The sequence below is a fragment of the Passer domesticus genome, chromosome Z (genome assembly GCF_036417665.1).
Source record: "Passer domesticus isolate bPasDom1 chromosome Z, bPasDom1.hap1, whole genome shotgun sequence".
Lineage (NCBI taxonomy): Eukaryota > Metazoa > Chordata > Aves > Passeriformes > Passeridae > Passer > Passer domesticus.
Window position 1 is genome coordinate 37,807,111 of NC_087512.1, and position 14,603 is coordinate 37,821,713.

Below are 14,603 nucleotides of genomic sequence, written 5' to 3' on the forward strand. Positions count from 1 at the left end.
AGAAGCGAGGCAATAATTTTTATGATAGCATGGATAGACTCAAATCACATTCAGCTTATTAGAAAGAAATGAAAGCTAATGGACTAAGAAAAGAAATGGAAAGAAACCAACTGAAGTATTAGTGGGTGAGTACCACAGTAGAGTTAATACCACAGTAACATTTATGACAGTTGAGAATAAACCTTTTACAATAATTTAGGTCATTCCAGTATTTTCACTTGGAACTACTTCCCAAATTTCAACCCAATCTTTTGCATACAAAAACAGTTATCCCAAATGTGGTGGAACTAAGGTTAATAATGAAAAACTGAATTTCTAAAAACTTACTGAAGTATTTCAATTTGTCTTTCCAGATTATCTCTGTCTTCAGTATACTCTCGGATAATTTCTAGATCCCTGGAAAAAAAAGCCAAAAAATAAACACCAAACTTAAATAAACATATACTTAACAGGATATTCTCACATTTTCACCGTATTGCCTTTGGCAGAGTTTACATTTATGCTGAAATATGCTCAGAGCAGTTTTACGCAAAGTAAGATCATTTGGTGACTTCATTAATCTCTGCCATTACAACTCAACAAAGACTGTGAATGGAAAATGAAAATCATACAAAATAACCATAGGGACTGTCTCCTTTTCCTTTCAAATATAATTTGCATTATCTGACGATAATCACACAATGAAACTGCCCTTTATGCTCCTTTAAAAGAGTAACTAGTAGTAGCTTTCATTCACGTTAGAAAAACAAATGGTTAATATAGACGTGGAAGGCTTCCAAAATTATTCTCCCCTAAAATTCATACAGATCCTCATGTGAGTACAAGCCATGAAGAAAAAAAATTCCTGATGTTGCACTGCTGTTTCATTCCTAATTAAGTCCCACTAATATCAATGGATAATGTTACAAGATTGTGAGAGTTTTCATCATAGCCAGAATTTGCTCCTTCAGAAACCTAACAAGAAAAGTGAACAGCATTGATGACATGGTATCAAACATGTACTACCCTTTAAGGCAAATTTAGAAAATAACAGTTGCCAACTGCATGCATAATAATTACATCAGAAAATAGATGTTGTTTTTTCCCTTGTGAAAATATTATCATGTAGAACTTACCTCTCAGTGTTCAAAGACTGATCTGCATACTCGCTTTTCAAGGTATCTAATTCACTCTGTAGAAAAGCTATATTTGTCTGTGCTTCTAAGAGATCTTTCTTAAGTCTCTGATTTTCCTTCAAAAAAGGAAGATATTAGATGTTAGCTGTCATAGTCACCTCCAAAAAATGTTGATAAATTATTATAATAATAGAATAAAAACCATCAAGGTTAAATAAAAATTAAACACTACAAAATTTGGCAGAGGGAGGGAAAGAAAATGAAAGAAGGATAAATCAATAGAGAAGTCAGTAAATTAATATGCAAGAACCTCTTAACTATTCTTTTTCTATTCTAAAAAAATTCATACAAAAAAATGGTACCACATCATCTCAAGCCAATTCTAAATGTCCTATGTAGAATGTGCATATATTTAAACAGGTTCTTTTTCTACTTAAAAAATCCACATACACTTACCCATGATTTCTAAGGTTTAATTTCTAGCTTACCATTAATACATGTAAAAAAAAGAGAAACCAACAAAAATCACAACCCAAATCTCCACAAGTATAATCATCTGTATTGCAGACACTAAAACTGAGGCAATAATAATAATAATAATAATAATAATAATAATAATAATAATAATAATAATCTCTTACCAGCAACATATCATGTATTCTTTTCTTCAGTTCAACTACATCTTCCCGGTGACTGACATACTTGGATTGCTCCTCCAGCTTGCAGTATTAAAAAAAATGCACAATTAATGTATTTAATTGTTCTGATTTAAAAAAAAGCCTTATGGAAATCACAATAAATAATCCTTAAGAGGTTTTACAGTTACTGAAGTTTTTGAAACTTAAAAGTTGTTCCAAATGTACTAGCAGACAGCATTATTTCAAAAATCACTGGCTTTCTAGAAAATTGATATGCATTTTGCACTCTTTAGGTATAAAATATTCATAACTAGTGACACAGAAGACAGTTGTTAAGACTGAAACAGAGAGAACAACTTAAAAAAAATTATAAAAAATTATTACTATCTCAGCTATATAGTTCTTGGACAAGAAGCTCTCATGTTTCTTCTAAGAAATTTCATTTCTACAAATGTTCTTCTAAGTGAAATTAAGTACAAAACCCAAAAAACATATCCATTTTGCTTGCTATAATTCTGGTAAAACTTACAGGAAAAACCAAGGTCAAAATTAAACCCAAATTACAAAATATGCCAAAACTGCCAATTCCTACCTGAGATTTCATTTTATGTTATTGCTAAGTATCAAATTACAAGATCAGATTGCAGTTGAGTTCTAAAAGGCACTATACATAAAGTCGGGTACTAAAAGGCATTATATGTAAATTACTATGTCTGGGTTGCCAATTCCATCTTTATTTATAAATTACAAATACTTAGTGGAAATATACTGGACTATTTCTAATGGACCAAATATAAGATTAGGTAACTGCAATGTTAATAACTTGATGGACCTAGAAAATTGTTAAGCTAAAGAATTTAGGTAATAGTTGCTGCTCTCTTTCCTAAGTATTTCAAAAAATTACACAGCATGAATACAAAAGCACAAAATGACAATACAACCTAAAAATTATCTTCAGTTGTCATTTACTAATACAATACTAATACTAATACAACATTTACTAATTTAAATTAGAAACCTACAATTGTGATTATCCATCTTGAGGGAGACATTTCATAAGGTCAAAAATCTCTTAAAACACTTTAAAAAACTCAACAGACTTCAACTCACCTTTTTAAGTTTTTTTATTGTCACCTGAAGATCCCCAACTTCAGTGTCATACTGGCGCTTCAGTTCATTTAGTGCTTCTTCAGCTTTCTGCTTCTCCTGCAATATTTTCAATCTCATTAGAAGTTGAGACAGTTTTCAAATGTTTATCAAAAAATTCATTCATCAGTTTGGAAAGCACATACTTTTTGCTTAGACAAATGTGTTTTTCATTTTGTTCATTCCTTAAGATCCATAGGTTCTGATTCTGTAATTGCAGTCCACTTCTAAAACACTCATAGAAATAAAATGGTGGCATAAAAGCAAATATTTGGGTCCATTCAGTGTTTTTCACTCATGGTTCCTGTGCTTAATGTTCTCAATGTCACTTACTTCTTTACTTCTGTTTTTAATTTTTTTGCTTGCAACTGTTAGAACATTACAGGCCCATGTCAGTAAAAGGCAAGCAGACAACAGCAGTTCTAGTTTTAGATAAATGGTACCATCCCAGGAACAGAGACAAGGGGGTGGTTTCACTGCTGTCTAGTCAATACCACCCACATCACCAGGATAGTCTCAGCAGATGGAAATGGAAGCAGTGCCATCTTTTACAAGGGCACATGGCAGGGTGTGCACCTGTGTTTAGAGATTGCACCAAGTACTGCCCATGGGGATGTTCAGTGATGAATGCCCTTTTGTGGGTAAAATACTCTCTTTCCCTTGTATACCCTACATTATCAGTATTGTTGTGATTATTGCAGCCTTCCAGTAAACTGTAATTCTAGTTTATTATTTCTCCCAGTTTCTTCTATTACTAGAAGGAGCAGAGTGGGTAAAAGGTGACAACAGGAGTGGGTTTAATTTTCTCAGTGTGTTTGAAACCAGCACCAAGTGCTCTGTCTAAATACCAATACCTGTATATAGTACTCAGCCTCAGTATCAAACCAATTTGTGCATCAGTGTGTGGTGTGCTACTGACTGGTGTGTTTCACTCACTCCAGTCACTCCCCAGGTACTCCAGTTTCACAACACAAGAAGTCAGAATGCAGCAGCGAGAAGTGGAGCCAATGACAGAGGTTGAATTTTCACATGGAAGAGGCAGGCATAGATTTTGCTTAGAATTCAGAATTAGAATTTCCCATAGATGATGCTGGCATTCATGTGTTAAAACAATAATCCAAGTAATCAATTTAAGTTGGATTCCCCTACTGTGGCCAACTACATAGACTCATAAGTATTGTTGGGTAACTATTTGCTTCCCATGGAGAAACAAAATACAGGATAGGCTCATGCAGAAGCAGGTGTCCCGGTGGCATGAGTGAGATCACTCTGACAAACAATAGCCTTGATTACAGACATTAAGATTAATGGCTTAGTACATTCCCACAAAGTAAATAACTTAGCATTTACTCTCAGGGTGTTCTAGTAGGTGCGGTATGTGGAGCTAGGAGCTACAAGGAACACTGGAGAGCGAAAATGAAAAAAACCTTGTGAGAAAAAAGTTAAACAAGTTAACAAAGACCATCTTTCACACCTCTGGCTAGATGCAAAGAGTGATTGAGAATACAGACTAAATGTAGATAATGCATAGAAGACCGACTTCTGCATAATGCTAGTATATAACTGTAGATGTTCTCAGAGTAAGCAAACATACACAACCCAGTCATCTTTTCAAAGCACTGAAAAAGGGTATTCAGTGCTTTTTTTCAGTGATTTATCACTTTTTGAGGACAGTAATTTTCCAGAGAAAATGTATTTGTTTTCTCAACATTAACAACTTAGCTTCTTTGGAAGTGAAACTTTATCTCTACTAAGAGCTGCATTACCACTAGTTAAACATATTAAACCACACTTTTTTTTTTTTTGCAGGTGTGATATCTTTAAGACTTTTATACCATTATATTTCATTTCTAGGAACACAACAATAGGCTTTTATGGTGTGGTAGGACTATTTTCTCCTGTATAGGAAAACAAGCTGTTTGAAGTAAATCTATCAGAATACCATTTACCTTCACATATCAATTAGTATGAACTACTTAAAATCAGCAAGTTGACAGACAGTACTTTGTTACTTCTGGTTCTGCAAGTACTCTGGTGAAAGAACCCATAGCAAATATATATAGATGTTCAGTATACCATGTGTCTGACCAAGCAATAATTATGCCCATAGTATATGTTTTAATTAATGCATTCTTATGCCTTCAGTAGAACACTTTCACAAACTGTTATGCCCATATAAAGTTTGGCGTATCTTAAATTAATGTAGTAACGATTCAAAATGAACCAGGGAGCTGGTCTTACTCCTTTGAATTAAGTAGCCACATGTGACTCTAACATACCTGTCCTGGGTAAGAGAAGAGGATTTTTACTTCTTGTCATATAAACTGCAAGTGGGTTGAAACAACAGCTAAAACTGAGCAGATCAAAGTAGAGTTTCCCATTACGTTTGAGGGGCCCAGCCCTCGCATATTGCTAACACAGTTATCCTCTCTTAAGTCTCTAAAATGTGGTTGCAGGAGAAAGGAGGAAAGAAAGAGCATTACTCCAGGCAGATACACAAAGCAGGACCAAATAATCAAAGCATTAAATTATACATAAATTATTGTACTAGGAGAGCTAGATTGCATTCTTTAGTGCTGAAATATAATTTTCTGCAGTCTGTTTCCAATATTGGTCTCAGAAAGAAACTCTTATTGGCCACTATGTTTCCACAAAAGGGAAAGACTTCTTTTTCTTGGTTCATTACACCTAAGCAGATATTCCTCTTTGGGAAAGCATTAAGATCATTCTTTTTTTTTTTTTTTTTATGTATAGAATTTTTTCATCCAGGCTCTGCCTATAGCAGCTTTGAGTCAGTCCATCAGGATCAAAACCACAAGTGGCCATCAATCCTGCTTAAGATCACTACGAGTTCAGTAATTATGAAATACTGTAAATATAAAATACTCACTTCCTTTTTAACTTTATGCTCTGCAGCCTGTATCCGTAGTTCCATCTCTTCCTCTAATTCACTGAGTTGAACTGCTGCTTTGTCCTGAGCTCTAAAATTTAGAAGAAAATATTCTCTTAGGAATTGCCCTCCAGCTTGAAAGAAACACATCTGCCTACCTCAACTGAAACTGAAAATTAGACAGAAAGACAGGTAAAACAGTTTAACATTGCCCAGACCATGAAACTGGTGTGGCTAAGAACCTAAATCCCAAATTATTTGAAGATACTGGCAAATTGGATTTTAAATAATAGCTGCAAGCTGATGATTAGCATTAAATACATCTGCATTTTTAAAATTAATTTACAAAGATGAAAGGTACCCCTTCTTATCCTACGAAGAGACTTCAAAAGCAACTTGCATCACCCACACATACAAGATCTCTGTTCTGAGCTAATCTGTTTGGTTTTGGCAGTTATGATGTGAGACTGACAGTGCCAAGTAGTTAAAACAGGTAAATACAGTTCTTGAAGCTCATGAAACAAAAATATGATTTCTAAAATGATAGTGGACATGTATGATAAAACTCAAAGTTGCAGACAAGGAAGAAGAGTCAAAATGTTTTAAGACATTTAACTAAAAAGAGTCTGCAAAAATTTGGTCCAGAATTTATTGGAAGTATGAATAGGCATTCATTTGCAGGCTGCTATATGTGTTTATGCACAAGGGTATGCACACTAACTTCAGAACTCAGTTTATGGAAATACTTTGCATGACATATTTTGGCATTAACTCTCAGTAGTTTAATCAAAAAAAGCATGACAAGAGAAATTTAAAAAACTGCATAACTGAACTAGAAACACAATTCACTATACCTTTTTACTGCTATGGCAAGAGTTTCCATCTCCGTGCTTTGAAGTTTGATCTCTTGGATGAAGTTCTTAATGACATGCTCATATGGCTGGATTAATCTTGGTTCTGCTATGTGTATGTTCTGATACAGAACACTGACCTGCTCTTGTCTGAAAAAGAGAGACATGCACATTTTAATGTACTTACTTGGAACAATGTTCTATTATAGGTTTGAAAAACTTACTACAAATTAAGATATTCCCCTCTTTGCCTATTTTTAAAATTTAGCAAACTAGATACAAGCTTTCAACACTCAGTACAGTAAAATTCTTTAAATTATGTTTACCATTTCCACTTCTCTGCTTTAATATAGGTACTGGGGGGAAAAAAAAAGCAACCCAAACTGCCTAATGAAGTAATTTTTTTACTTCTGTTCATAGCATAGTGAAGAGAATGCAACTGGCGCAACCCACAATGTATATCAAGTTTCTTGATTGCTCTAATGTTAATCATAATCCATGAAGAAACCTAAGATTTCAGGAGGTTGCATAAGAACTTAAAACAGGCACGAATGATAACTACCTAAGTTAACAGGGAAAGGATATAGAGGGAGGTGGACTGTAGGCAAAATAAGAATACAGCTCCTCAGTTTCACACAAATTATTCTGGTCTATATATAAATAAATTTGTTATTATAGGAAGTTAATTCTGTATATGACTCTCATGTGAAAAATGTCAAATATATCTTATAAAGAAGAAAGCGAACATTTCTGTAGGTATTTTAGTTGTTAAAAGCTCTCCTGAAAGTCATAGTGAAATGTTGCCTCAATGCAGGAATAGTATATTCAGATTTCTATTTTAATCTGGACAAATTTACATAGATTGCATACTGTTCTAATTGTCAGAGCAAAGAAGCTTTACAAGATTAAACAAAAAACCCAGCATAAGAGCCAAACCACTATTACAAAGTCTACTACATAAATAGCACTGATTTGCGTTCATGCTACTGGTATGTCATGCAAACCTTTGTCTTACATGCTAGGTTCCAACTCCTGGATTACATCAGACAACATAGCAGGAAATATTCTGTAACAGAATTTAGCTGTTCTAAGGAAAACTGAATGTGATTGACACAGACTATATGCTAGAACATGAGCACGTACCCAACAACTTAAAAACCAAAAGGTAAAAAGGAACAGAGAAGATGAACTCGAGAAAACAGGCCAGTAATGAGGAAATACACATTATCAGAAGCAGAAATACAACCAGAAGCAATTTTTTGCAAGTTCAAGTCAAATACCACATCTAACATCACAAATACATGCCCCCTCTTTTTGTTCCTAATGAAAGCTTGAACTCTGATTAAACAATCCTCCTTGTTAGGTAAAATTTTCCTATCTTCAGTGGAGGTAGTGGTACTTAATACATTCACCATACACAATATCAACAACTGTGCAATTCAACAAGTGTATATTCTCTTAATTTTTTCTCACTTGAAGCAATTCCACAGCTTTGATTATCAATGCTGCAGCACTCTGCTCCTTGTATGTGATTTCTCCACTGGAGGTCTAACTTAGTTTATTAAAACAGTACTACAACTCTTAGTATAGCTCAAATTCCCTTTTAAACAATTTAACAACTTCAGGACACTGTAAAACGTGTTTCCAGCTGAAGTGTTGACATTCATTTTGAGATAGAGAAACATAAAACCAGCACAGAGAGATATTTACTGATGCCTGATAAATTTCTGTCGTTTTGTCTTGCAAAGGATTTCCTTTACAAAACTAATCCTGTATTTACCTGTATTTAGTAAGTTAAATATCTTCCAATGTATGCACATAATTTCTTTTTCAAAATGTATTCTAAAGAGAGTAATGCTGAAGTTCATCAACAGTAGCAATAATGAACAGATTTATCTGATCATCAGATGTTACAAACTCTGTATAAATAATGCAACATTAAAGAACTCCTCAAAGGTATATTATTCAATTAATGGCTTGCATTTAAAAAACTATCAAGGACATTTCCAGAATCCACCTGGAGGCCTGTAGTCAGTAGCATTTTCTGGGATCAATACTGGAACCAGTCTTGTTCAACTTGTTTATCAATGACCTAGATGAAGGGAAAGAGCATCAGCAAGTTCACTGATGCTCTTTAGAATTGGTTTTCCTTGAAATCCTAAATTAATTTTCAGTGTATGAGCTGCACACCTATAAGTTCCACACTAACACAGTTGTGTTAGTGTGGAACTTAAAGGTATTCACAAATACTAATGCGTAGAAGAGCATTTTTTTAATATATGGCATAAAAGTTTGTCACTTTGTTCATCTGGCACTATGGTTATACTACTCATCATGCATGCATTTATTTCTGTTGCTTCTGCAAAGTGCAGACACCAAACACTAGTAATCCACGAAAGGTATAGCGTTGTGGCCAACGACTACTTTGGCTTTACCTTACCTCATTTCAAAGGTTTTATAGCATAAACCATCTGTAAAATTAGAACTTAATAAGAGTAATTACTCAATATTTGTACTGCTTCACATGAGTTAACTTAAGCAAAGTTACAGTATTCACATGGTTTCAGAGAGTTCCTGTGAGAACTGCATAAAGAAAATAAATCTGCTCTGATTATAATGCAATTTCTAATATGATAGATTTAAAATACCATGGTTGAATAGAAGAGAAGCAGAAGGGAGGTAGAGGGAGGGTCCATGCCAAAAAACCCCACAACACTGATTTTGAGCATACCAGTTATGTAGACTATATTGTGTTATCCTTTCCTTTAATCCACACAGCTACATTAATCCTAATCAATTCATAGCATTATTTCTGGTTTTCTGATTGTGGATTATTAAGCAAATGGCCACTGTACATTCTGAATGCAGTTCAGAGAAAGATGATGGAATTTTTCAACTAATAAGACAACATTCCCACAGAAGAGATCCCTTCTCCAGCACTGTGGTGAAAAAAAAAAAAAAAGACACAGCATTTGGTTTTCCCAAGGATTTGCCTTTATCCCCTCTCCAGGTAACATGCTTCAAATTCCAAGGAACTTCCAACTTCTCCAGTTCTGACATCACAGTTCATCATCTCATGGAAGTAAACACAAATTGCTGACAAAAGTTAATACTGTGCTCTATACTGACTTTGGCAAAAATCCATCCTAATTTTTGACAGCAAGAGCAAGACAGGTTTTGGATGGGTTTTTCACCCAGTAGAGCTTCTCCTCTTTGCTACAGTACAGCGGTATATCCCATGAGCATCACCTGTTTTCACAGTTTAAGTAGCTCATGTTAAGAACAGCATGCTTTTCTCATTTTATCACATCCCCCAGATCCACATTTTCTATACAGCTCCAGATGACATGACTGGGGGCACACTATTATCATAATCACATTAAGAGACTTTGGAATTGTATGAGGCATAAAATCTCACAATCAGGCAGCAATGAAATCTGAGTCTGATGAATAGTCAGCTTGGCTGAAAGTACAAGGCACACAAATAAAACAAAGACTAAACAGCAAAGCAATGGAGTATGAGGCCTCTCAGTGAGAGCAGATTTAACTCTAAACAGGGATACAAACTTTCTGCTTCAGATTAATCCACCCATTCATGCTCTAATTAATTTAGTTCATTTTCCAATAAGATTATCCAATTTGCCAGATATTGCACGGAAGTTGCCGGATAGGGCTTAGTCTTTTTGACAGTCCCAAGCCTCTGCTCTTCCTGACTGAAGTCTTTGACATGGAAATTTAAAAATCTGTTTTCCAGGAATTTTTTTGCCTGTAATTTATGGAGAGGAAAATGTCATAGCATTCGTAAGTACAGGATTTTTCTTGTAGTGTCAAAGGATGTTAGATTAGTCCTTGCACAAGCTGAGGAATGGAAAAGGATTGCCATTAGGGAGACATTCCCACACACTTAAAGGTAAACATCTGTCTAGTAGGAGCATGGAGGGAACCTTTCAGTCTTGCCACTGAAATTCAAATTGAGATTGGCCACAAGAAAGAATGCAACATCCAGTAACACCATTAAGGGTTAAACACTTCCAGTTTGGCAGGGCACTGAAGCACTCACTGTCTGGAGCACCAAAAAGGTCTAAGTTTCTTTTTTGTCCACTCCTGTACCATTGCAAATACTTCCTAGAAGAATAAACCAATGAACATGGCTGACAACAAGACAGACCTCCAGCTGGCAATTCACTATAAATACAAATAAATTAAAGGCACTGCATGATTCTATGTTTAATTACTCACTATTCCTGATTAAATGTAACAATGTAGAAGGGTAGCTGCATTTTATATGAAATTAAAACCAAACAAATCAAAACATCAACAAGAAAAAAAAAAAAAAAACAAAACAACAAACAACCCCCTGTACAAACCCACTAAAGTCTGACTTCACATATTAGGTTTTCAGCCTGAAAAGACTTTCCATCATTTTTTTTCCTAGAGGCATATTGTCCAACAAGCACAAGTAAAGGCTAAGGCAAACAATACTTTGACTCACAGTAACCACCTAACCAAGAAATCTAACTTAATTTAGTCAAAAAAATCTGTTCAAGTGAGGAGGAAAGGAGCAAGGCTGTAAAGAGACTCTTTAATGTGACTCTGCCAGTTTAACTGCAAACAATAAAACCACAGCTTCAGCACAAACTTGAATCTTTTGAAGTATAATCTTAGACTGTGCAACTGATACACCAAACAGCAGAGGTATGATCCATCCCATAACAAAATTACCTTTTGCAAAAAAGTCATTAAATTCAAAATATGCTTATTGTAATACATGCTTACTTTAGTATCTGGCAGTAAATAATGTTGCATTAAATACCTGCTACTACATTGAGGACTGGGGCAAGGCATAGAGCTGTTACTAGGTTTCACGCCTTGTTATGGAGGGTATTTATTCTGTTTAAAAGTTCAGTCACAGAAACTGAACTTTCAGTTTCTGAAACGGAGACAGAACCATGTGTATCATGGATATTTTCCCTTTGATTTCCATGGGTATTCACTCAAGCTGAGGAGTGACAGAGGCCACAGGTGTTTACTGTGGCATTTTCTCCTGACTTCAACCCTTATCTCACTACTTCCATTTGCCATGTCTTGTTTTTCGCTGCATAAACCCCAATAGCATCAAAGCACATATCCCAGTGTCTTGCTAGTCTGTGGACACAAGGCAGAGCTTTTTGAGGAACTGAACCCCAAAATGATCAAGACAAAAAACCAGAGAATTAAAAAAAGATTAAAAAATATGGACTCCCAACTGCACTCATCTGGCTTTGAAGAATTTCTCCTTTGTAATTACTTTTCTCACAAATGTCAATGTCACAACAAATATATGAAGAGCAATAAATCCCAGCATAAGGACGCCAACTCTTTTACAGCACTGAAGATGCAGGTGTGTTCCAAACCATGCTAGTTTTCAAAGTACTGCCTTTTCCTTAATAAAAACTTGAAGTGACAAACAACTAAAACAAACTAAATAATTTAAACAAAAACATAAATATATTTTTTGAAGTCCAGCTTGTACTTCACTTGACTTTGTTATGTTCTTCTGCTTAAGACTCCTCAAAGAATTGCAATTTATTCATTACTTATGTAAGTAGTCCTAATGATTTTAGTGGGACTACTCACAATGGAAAAAACCCTTATACATACATTTCAACAAAAATAAAGACATGGACTACCAATGGGAAAAAAGTTGAGCTGTAGAACAGACCTGGTTCTAGCATTTCAGGATGAGAGAGAAAAAAAACAAAGGGCACACTGTTTTTCAGTTGACACTGACACACATTTAATAAATACAGCCAGCTGTGAAGGATGTTCAAATCTGAACCTGAATAAGAAACATTTTCACCAAATTACTGCCTACATGATAGTATTTAACCATCAAAACTTAGCTGCTTTCAGTTTTTATGTAAAAGAACCATAACACAATTACATTATGTCATGATGAATTTAGCAGAAGTACCAGATGTGTCTGCATAGTGGAGCCACTTAAAGCTGTTCCCCTTCCTATTATCCTTTTACACAGTCAGACTACAGTGAAACTGCTGCTGCAAACAGTAACCAAGATACTGAAATGGAACTATTACCAAGAGGAGACAGATGCTTTCACAAGTTACCACTGTTCATGAGTGAGATTTTTTTTCAGCTCCTACTGAGTTTTGACTGCAGGTTATTAACTGTGTCCGAAAGCTTTCAAACAGTCTTTTGTTCTTTAGAAAGCAAGTGTCTAACAAGGAAAGCACCATGAACAAATTAAAACCGGTACAAAAATACTGATCTGTCTGAAATGGGGCAGTCCAATAAGACTAAAGAGTATTAGTCCAGAAAGAAAATTTACTCCAGATTTACACAGGAGTAGTAGGTTAAGTAACTGAAAATTTTTCGGAAGAAACTTTTCACCTCATAATCCAAAATATTTTTAGTGTGTCTGGAACCAAAATGGTATAGGTAGGAATTTAAAGAGCCCTGTGTAGAAACAACGTGCAAGACTTTTAAAACTCTCTTGACTAGCTGCCAAGTCCTGAAACTCAGATTACTTATTTTCCATCATAAATTACAATTCTAAAATGAAGCAGAATCACTCTGTACTTTCCATGGCAAACATTTTCATATGAATTTTGAGCACCTCAGCTTTCAGGCAGATTCCTGAGTCACCAAAACGCATCTCTGTACACTGGAACCAGCCCCGTGGTAAACGGGTTTACTGTCCAACAAAGCTACCATCAGTTCTCTTAATTTCACTGAGACCGGGAACAAAGACTCTCACAAACTTCAGTGAGCTCATCACATTGAGGGCCATAATTACCAACACCGTTAAGGTGGAGGCAACGACGTTGCCGGTCAGCCTTTACCAGGAAAAGCCTGATTAGGATGGAAGAAAAACGCTGGGGGCTGGTCGGGGAACAACACGAGGAGAAAGCTCTTGCGGAGCCGGCAGAACTTTACATCTCTGCGTTCTGCCAGCCAGACTTTCCCACGTGGGTCGCTGGCATAACAGAGCAGAGAGGAAGGTAGGAGCTGAAAGAACGGCGCTGGAAACCACCCCAGCCGGGAAGCAGGTGTTCGCAGGGCTCTCTTCACCCGCAGGCACGGGGGCGAGGGGTCAGCTACGCGGCCGCTCCCCAGCTGGGATTGCATCAGCGGCCCCGCCAGGAGGGCGCTCCCGCCCCGCAGGACGGCCGGGCCGGCTCGGCAGCGGCGGGGCCGGGCGCCCACAGCTCAGCCCGCCAACCGCGGGCCCGCTCACACCACGGGGCTGGGGTGGGAGGGAGCGGGAGGCTCCGGACCTTACCTGGGGATGTACCTCGCCTCGTCCCCGAGCCGCACCTCGAAGTCCTTCCAGGGCTGTTCCAGCCCCGCGGCGACCCAAACCGCTGACGCCTCTTCCTCCTCCATGTCCTCGCCCCCCGGCTCGCTGCCAGCGGGCTGCGGCCGCGTGGCGCCGCGGAAGCCGCGGGCGAACTCCGGGAAGGTGATGGCCCCGTCGCGGTCGCTGTCGAGGCGCTGGAAGATGGCCTCGGCCTCGGCCGGCTGCACCCGCAGCTCGGCGCAGAGAGCAGCGAAGTCCTCCCGCTCGATGCGGCCCGAGCCGCTGGCGTCGCACGCCAGGAAGAGGGCGCGCAAGCGGGACAGCTCGTCCCCCGCCGCCTCGCGATCCATCGGCCAGCGCCGGGGGCGCGGAGACTCCGACCGCGGACCGAACGCGACGGGATCGGGTGGGCGGCTGCCCTACCTGCGGCTCAGCGGGGCGGGCCGGGTCCTGCTCCGCCCCGGCGCCCCGCGGGGCCGGGCACGGCCGGGAGGCGGAACGCAGGTGAGGGCTCCTGGCCGGGGCAGGGCGCGGGCAGGGCCGCCGGCACCCCCGGGGCAGCAGGGCGGTCCCGGGCCTGCAGCGGCCCCGCTGCCCCCGGAGTGTAGGGACACGGGGCTGCCCTCGGGCCCAGCGTGTTGCGAACGGCACAGGTAAATACAG

General features: G+C 38.1%; 1 protein-coding gene across 1 annotated transcript in view; it reads right to left on the reverse strand.

Moving 5' to 3' along the window:
- Nucleotides 1-14,359, reverse strand: part of RASEF (RAS and EF-hand domain containing) — a 31,576-nt gene extending 17,217 nt beyond the window's left edge. The window contains exons 1-7 of the mRNA XM_064404239.1: nt 13,923-14,359; nt 6,644-6,790; nt 5,790-5,880; nt 2,864-2,959; nt 1,757-1,834; nt 1,116-1,231; nt 328-396 (exon numbers count right to left, since the gene is read on the reverse strand). Of these exons, the coding sequence (XP_064260309.1) occupies nt 328-396; nt 1,116-1,231; nt 1,757-1,834; nt 2,864-2,959; nt 5,790-5,880; nt 6,644-6,790; nt 13,923-14,290 (965 nt within the window). The 5' untranslated portion in view covers nt 14,291-14,359. The remainder of the gene's footprint in view (nt 1-327; nt 397-1,115; nt 1,232-1,756; nt 1,835-2,863; nt 2,960-5,789; nt 5,881-6,643; nt 6,791-13,922) is intronic.
- Nucleotides 14,360-14,603: the final 244 nt, after the last annotated feature.